Source organism: Eufriesea mexicana, unplaced genomic scaffold, assembly GCF_001483705.2.
Source record: "Eufriesea mexicana isolate 0111107269 unplaced genomic scaffold, ASM148370v2 scaffold10264, whole genome shotgun sequence".
Taxonomy (NCBI): domain Eukaryota; kingdom Metazoa; phylum Arthropoda; class Insecta; order Hymenoptera; family Apidae; genus Eufriesea; species Eufriesea mexicana.
This window is the reverse complement of record NW_016917934.1, coordinates 186,415-193,730: the sequence shown is the minus strand read 5'-3', so window position 1 is coordinate 193,730 and position 7,316 is coordinate 186,415. Positions and strand designations below refer to the sequence as shown.

The 7,316-nt window shown below is 49.7% G+C and overlaps 1 protein-coding gene across 1 annotated transcript; it reads left to right on the top strand.

The window, feature by feature from the left end:
• Window positions 1–540: 540 nt before the first annotated feature.
• LOC108553345 (uncharacterized) lies at window positions 541–2,803 on the top strand. Its single transcript, XM_083287408.1, is given in 7 exon segments — window positions 541–623; window positions 845–1,089; window positions 1,091–1,476; window positions 1,479–1,856; window positions 1,859–1,959; window positions 1,962–2,007; window positions 2,010–2,803. Coding segments are annotated over 6 exon segments (1,077 nt in total). The 5' UTR covers window positions 541–623; window positions 845–1,027; the 3' UTR covers window positions 2,114–2,803.
• The last annotated feature ends 4,513 nt before the right edge of the window (window positions 2,804–7,316 follow it).

Genomic DNA, 7,316 nt, shown 5'->3' with positions numbered 1-7,316 from the left:
AAATGTGTTACATTTATCCGACAGGATTCCAGATGTTTGGCTTTTTTCGAAGAATCGATGCAGGGGAGACGACGATTGGTAAGAATGTTGATTTTACGAGATTCTCTGCTTTAATTTCAATATCAAGTGCATTCAAATGCAGTAGAGGCCTATTGGAACACCTGAAGCCGTTTCCAAGATCGTTGTTCCATGCTTCGGAGTCGCGGAATAATCCGCTACTGCTCGAGTCCCGTTGTTGCCGGACTATCGGAACCTCACTCTCCATTGTCTTGGATAAGGCTTCTAAAAAAATTCGCATTGACGTCTTCATCGAAACTGCCTTGAACTTCGCTACCTCGGATCCCTCGTACGTTTCATACCATTCTCGTCAGTCTAACGTTACGTTTCCATGGACTTTCATTCTTTTTTAATTATGTGCGCATGAAAGTATGAAATTCCAGATTTGTCAGAATTTACCAATATCGAGTTATTATTTACAGGCACGAAAACTCTTGTGGCTCATATAAATGAAAAAATAATACAGGGGAAATAGGAAGCGATTTCTAAAATTAAACTAATTGGCTGGATAAGGAAGGAACTTTCCACTTTTTAATTTGAGTATTCAGCAGTATTCACCAAGACAGGTAAAGCATAATAATAACGGAGTAGAGTAATAACGGTTGTGGTATTTCAATCAAAATTGCCCGTGTGAAATTTTGTTAAAAACAGAACAATTTTGAAAATCCTTCGAAATCTATCGATTGGGAATTAAAATTTTGTACGAACTATCATAACCATTGATAAACTGATAATTACACCAACGTCTCCGAATATCCGTACATCTTCTATCTTGTATCCGTTTCAGTGATATCGGAGGATTATTTGGAGCATGAAAGAGCGGAATCGTGATCGGGAAAGGAGCTTGGACCAAACTCCATCTTAAAACTGTGCATACGCAGAGGCAACGACCGGTATACCAGGCGCTGAAGAAACGAGCAGACAGAAGTCTCTAGACATTTTGTCGTGTGGCGGAGGTAGCGATTAGAAAATGTCGTCTGGCGTGGCGAAGACGGGCGAGTGTGGCAAACAGCGGCCGTCCGTTCCGCGAGACCAGAAGGTACATAGTTGCGGACGGTGCAATCGGCCGTGCCGGTGGCGTTTCTAACAAATTAACGGCCGATATCTCGTCGTTGCCCTGCTCCTACCTTCTGGCTCCACCTCCCGGGTGTACGGGCTGGTTCGGCGGAGCCAGGCAGATCCAGCCGGCGCGCGGAGAGAGATCATTTTTGCCACGTATTTGCAAACTGAATAATAAATACGCAGATATACGCGAAGAGGCCGCGTTCCGCCTTCACGCAGCTCGCGCTACGCGCGGATTGGTCGCACCGGCCGCCGAGGGGACGGCGATATTCATTCGCCGTCTCTCCGGCTCTCGTGGACCTACTTTGTACACGCACACGTGCACGATACCTTGTTGCACGTGCACGCGAGCGTTCACGCTAAGAGGGGAGGCAGCGTGTGCGCGAGAATGCACGCCACTCGCTGTACCATATCCCTCTCTCGCCGGCTCGACGCTCCTCTCGCTACTCTCTCTCTGGCTTGCCTACCTCTTGTCCCCGCCAAACGCACTCTTTCTTTCTCTCGCCGAATGAAACGAGCTTCCGTCTTTTTTCCACGCGTTTTTCCCTCGGCCTCTCGTATCCATCCCTCCCTTCCTTTTAATCCGCTTCACCTTCTACTATACCCTATTTCATGCCCGGTCTTCCCCTCTTTCTTTCTCCTTGCCTTTTCTTTATATCCTTTTTTTTCTTATTCCTCGCAGTTTTACCAATGGATCCACCCGTTCCATCGTACAGATTTTCAACCTTTCCTCGCGTACCTTATATCCTTTGCCTCCTCCTCTCTCTCCGCCGCCGCCTCCTCCTCCTCCTCCACCTCCTCCGCCACCACCGTCCTTGTTCGCGTTTCTCTGTCCGCCTCGCGCCGGCCGATCGGCGCACACCCGCGCACATACGGCGTACACTTACTGTACGCACACCTCCAGAGATACTTAGCCCGTGCACCACCGGCCAGATCGGCTCTCTTGTCCTTGCCGGTTGCGCCGCGAACACGCCGGCTACCGTGGCTTTCCTAAATCCCCTCGACATCACCCCGATTGCGCAGAAGTGGAAACGCCGGGGAGTCACCCGGCCAGCCAACCGGCCACTCTTGAAATTGTTCCCTCTGCAACACGGTAGCCGACCAGAGAAACAGACAGAGAGAGAGAGAGGGACGGAGAGAGACATCGATGCTGCTGGAGAAATAGAGGCGATAATGTTGAATGTAAACGTTGGAATGGAGCATTTGCTTTGTATCGAGTGAATGACAGTTTGTTGCCTATCGAATGTTTAAACTATTGTCCAAAGAATCATGAGCGCCAGAAAGAGAGATTTACGTTGTAACGACTGAAAAATCCCTTACTTTGACCGAACTTGAAATTATGTTACACTGTTGGATGACCGACGGTCCGTTGACTCTTAGTCACTGAAAGGACCTAGCTGATAAAGGTAGCCCAATATCAGAGTTCAAAAGATCTTACTCGTTCCTATCTTTACTAAAGGCCAATGGACATTTCAAACCCCCCAAAAAGTACGAATACATAAGCACCTTCGAAATCTGTACAATACATGGTCATTGTATTTTCTAATATACAAGCGTTCTGAAATATGTTACAAAAGATTAATCGGTGTATAACGTTCTCAATCCGGGTTACACCAACGCTATGCGAGCGAGTCCATCTATGTGCGAATTACAGTTTGGTCCAGCAAGTGGAATAGTAGCACGTCGGCGCAAGGATTGATCGGATGAAACGATTTTCTGAGTTACGGAGTTGTAAATAGTATAATAATCGAGTAAAATTACCGTCTTCCAGTTACTGACTCATCCATAATACCCTTTAATTACCCCCGTCTGCATAACCGCTTCTAATGTATCAATTATGCGAATAGCACCTTCGAAGACATTCCTCGACGACGAGTATTCCGTACTTCTTTCGCGTTTCTCCGCGTCTCTGTACGCCTCTCGACAATCGTCATTTTCGCGAGGACTATTCGCGCGGAGCGTTGATAGTCTGGCCGCCTCGCGAGGCATTATCGTCGGTACTCGGAGAAAATGAAGAAGGAACGGAATTGACTTGTCATTTCTCGTGCAATAAATCACAGGCTCGCGGTATGTTAATTTTCATCGATAAGCATTTTCACCGCGCGGCCGGCGTGAGTAATCGTTTTTTCCAGGATGCTCATTTTCGCGGGATCCCCAGGCGACCTCTGGCTAGCGGGCCACTGTCGCTTCATTTTTATCACGGTTCGCCTGAGCTGTATAAATATTTATGCCCATAGACAGGCATTACTCGCTTCCTAACGCATTAACGAGCACAATGCACCTACCGTGTGTTTCGTGGCCGCGTACAAGCAGGTGAACGAAGGCCGGCCGAGCGTGGTGTTTTTCTTGGTTTACTTTACGGTTCTTTGAATGTCGTTCTTCTTCCGTTTATTGTTGCGTTTCGTCCATACGCGTTGACCCGCTTAGCGCGCGCGTTTTTTAGTTACGCGCCGGGACTCGCGATGGTGCACGCGGATATTACGAACGACAGAGTCGTCGGAGACTCCTTTCACTGCAGTTTCCACTCGTCGAAAAGGGATTAAGGATGTTCTATTATTAGAGGATTCCGCGTTTATCCGTCGTGCACGGCAGTTCGCGTCGGCGCGGAATTTTGTGCCCCGAGTCATCGGGACAGGGACTGGAAACGTTATCGGGAAATCGCGAAATCCGTGATAATGACGTGATTCGAGTCATCGTATCATCACTGACGTAGATTTCCTTGCAGTATTACTACGCACGCGGGGAATCGTCATGACTCTGTTTTACACTAGGATTTCGAAGAAATCGTCAACTCGATATATCGATCCTTCGTCCCGATTTCCATCGATTTGCTACTCGCGTTGTAGCCAGGGGAACCGAGTTGTTTGCGGTTCGCGACGAGAATCTGTCTTGTCCGTTTCTCCGTAATCTTTATCGGAAATCGGACACTCTTCTAGGAATCGTGACTAAGTACGTAAGCCTGGATAATTTTTAATCCCTAGCAAAGACGATTATCCGTTCAGCTTCGTAGGGGTACCTTCGATTCGAATGCTCGTTTCACACGGGCAAATAATATCGAGCGAATTCCCCAACCACTCGTTCTTCCCGCACTCTCTCCTGTTTTACAAAATTCGCCGCGAGTTCCTTCCAGTTGTTTCACTTTCACCGATACGTCCGTCTTAGAAACGTATTTTATCCGCAAGGTACCGTGAACTTATTCAGCGCAGGCTGATCCCGCGATATCCGCACGGAACGAATTAAAAGGTCTTAAACACGTTGGCCTTGAGGTGCACGCGGCATTATGAACGGCGATTTTTCATTTCTGACAACATTATCGGGACAACAGCGCCGTCGTAGACGATCCGCGCAATCGCGGACAGAATCGCGACGACCCCGAGTAGACGGTCGTTCCGTGTCTCTGCCTTTTTGGCTTAATGTACAATCTTTTAAATATTCAGTTTATACGCTCGGTTTTACGTTCACTACCCCGTATCACGCTAGACGAGCGCACACGTGCATTCATTCCGTATGCATAGAGAAACAGTTACGCGGTTTTTGATCAGCAATCGGCAAATAATATCGAAGAGGTTCCTCTCCACTCTATGGTACCCTCTGTATATCGAATCCACCGTTTGTTCCTCTATTTAACACGTTGACGACCGATCACGGAAATTTTCGTGCTCAGTCGCCTGAACGTTGACGACTGGTCACGGAGATCTCCGATTTTCTACATCTATGTGCCTTATCGTGTTTATCTTTGCTTAAAATTACTGGTACGCGATCCTATTTGTTAATAAAAAAGGATAGGGATGAAATACCAGGTCGTCAACACGTTAAAGTTCATTCTACCTCCTAGGTGTGCATTCGGTATGGATGATTCTTGAAGAGCAGATCGTACGACAAAATTCAAACGTTTCGAAGCTCGAGTGAAAAGTATGCAAATTAATCGAGAAATTAATATTTAAAACGTAATTGTACGAAACACCAGGTTGTAAAAATAGAACGAAAATAAAGTGTATGAAGGAACAAATCTGCGTACATTTCTCCTTTCCCAAGAACCAGTTCCCCGAAGCAGCGACCACGCTCGCGCTGAAACGCTCGTCACATGGTTCACCGAGGTTTAATCGAATTATAATTCGCCAGTGCTGTCGCAGCGTTTCGTGTTCCCCGATAATTAACGCGCTTGGCTAGTCCCTTGGTACTTTGGTGGAATACGGCTGCCTGTAACGAAGCGTTGAGCGTTAACGAAGCGTTAAAGCGAGTCAGCTGCGTTGGCTCAACGCAACCAACGAACGGGCGGAATACAAAGCGTGTAATTACTAGGCGATCGTCCCTAATAACGGAATAACGCGCGCGACCGTTCCGTCCTTACGACGTGTCAGATGGAATCGTGGATTCCGGTGCGGGAATACGCGAGCGTACGATCGGTCGTCCGATCGCGGAAATCGTAATTCCCGACTGTAGTCGTGGTCGTTCGTCTCTCGTGGTTCTTTCCGCGATATTGGAGAGGCTCTGGCAGCTCGTATATCCCGTGGTCCGTGCAGCGTCTATAATCTACGCCGTGGCAGGCGATTCTTTTTTCGCGCGCTTGTGATGACACCCACGTGGTCTCCTAGAGTCGCTTCGCGCGATTCGCATAAAAGCCACCACCAATCTATATGGACGCAACCTTTCTCTTCTCGTGTGTGTTAATCAATCTGCTTCCTACGCTTTCAATTATGTAACACGGCATTACTCGCTGCCCGAGGAAATTCAAAAAGGACAATCTCGAGGCTGGGGCGTGCGCTCGAACCTCCTAACCTCTCTGACCGAGCCTCTTTGCGATGACTCTTGTTAGCGTTTCGCGCTTGGATAGTCGTTGGGAAATACTCTCGGGTTTTCTGCCGATCGATAGGGATCGATGGAAAAATCACCTCGATCCACCGAGCACGATTTTCCCGGTACCGGATCAGGATGGAAGAGATCGGGAAGACTCGATCGAGGAAATCACCGAGGATGACAGCACGGTATTCGAGAAGACACGCCTGATCGTTATCGCCGCGACGATCGTGTCGAAAAGGGAAGCGAGGAAGCCGGAGATCTTATCGACGGAATGCACGAAATTTTACGAATGCCACGCCTTTCGCATTTTTCCTCCTTTTTCTCTCGGATATAGCGATATTTCTTTCGGACGCGCGAAATAAAGCACAGCGAGAGGATCGTAACCGTGTATGCGTAGGTATGTTCGGACGATCGAGCGACGCGAAAATTTAACTTTTAAATAATCGGCCGAGATCGGTGCCGCTCCTTTTTACGCGCCGAGAGCGACGCATTTTGTTTGCTAGAAAGTGTGCGGCAGCAAGAAGAAAGAAAGTGTCGGAAGCAGGAAAAATAGCGCGATGTAGACCGAACGAATTTCATCGATCTCGAATCTACGAACGGTAACCGGGAGTCCTTTCCATTTTACGTCCGAGGTATCAACGGAGGAGTACTCCCGTCCGAATTTCGCAGCTCGATGCGGAGGATCGTATAATACGAAAGTTTCGGGGAGTATGCACGCGCGATCCGAAAGGCGAGGCGAGGCGAGGCGATGGAACGGGTAGAAAAATAGCGGAGACGCGGATGGGAAAGTTTATTCTTCGGAAGCTAATAAGCACCGGTGTCTAGACTGGAAAGCGCGGGTCCCTCGCGGTCGAGCGATGGCGCAGAGATGCCGCCTATGCACGGGCGTATCCACGAGGCCGCGTTCGCGCGAGGGGGAGACCGGACGGAGCGAAACAGCCTGCGAGAAGGCCGCAACGGGAGCGAGAGAACGGCGAACGGATCGCGAAAGCCGAAGCACGGTAGAGAGAGAAAGAGAAGGGTAAGAGGAGCGAGGGGATACAGTAAGAGAGAGAGAGGAAGCGCGGGGCATCCTCCGCGGTCGGTACGTCCGTGCACGCGTATACCTGTGCAACGTCCGTGTAGATCAGGTCGCGAATCCGCGGCGCGGCCGCGGCAGAAACGTAGAAAGCCGGGGCGCCGCCACTGGGCCGAGTGGCCGCCGCGACGCGCCGCGGCGCGCCGGTGGTTCGGCCCGGGCCGAGTCGAGTCGAGCGGAGTCGAGTCGAGTCGAGTCGAGTCGCAAGTCACCTCCGCTCACCTCACGGCGCGCTCGACTTCAGTCCGCGCTCGAGTCGTGCACCACGGAACACGCGAGAGTCAGCCGGGCCGGCTGCCGCGACCGAGTTGGACGCACG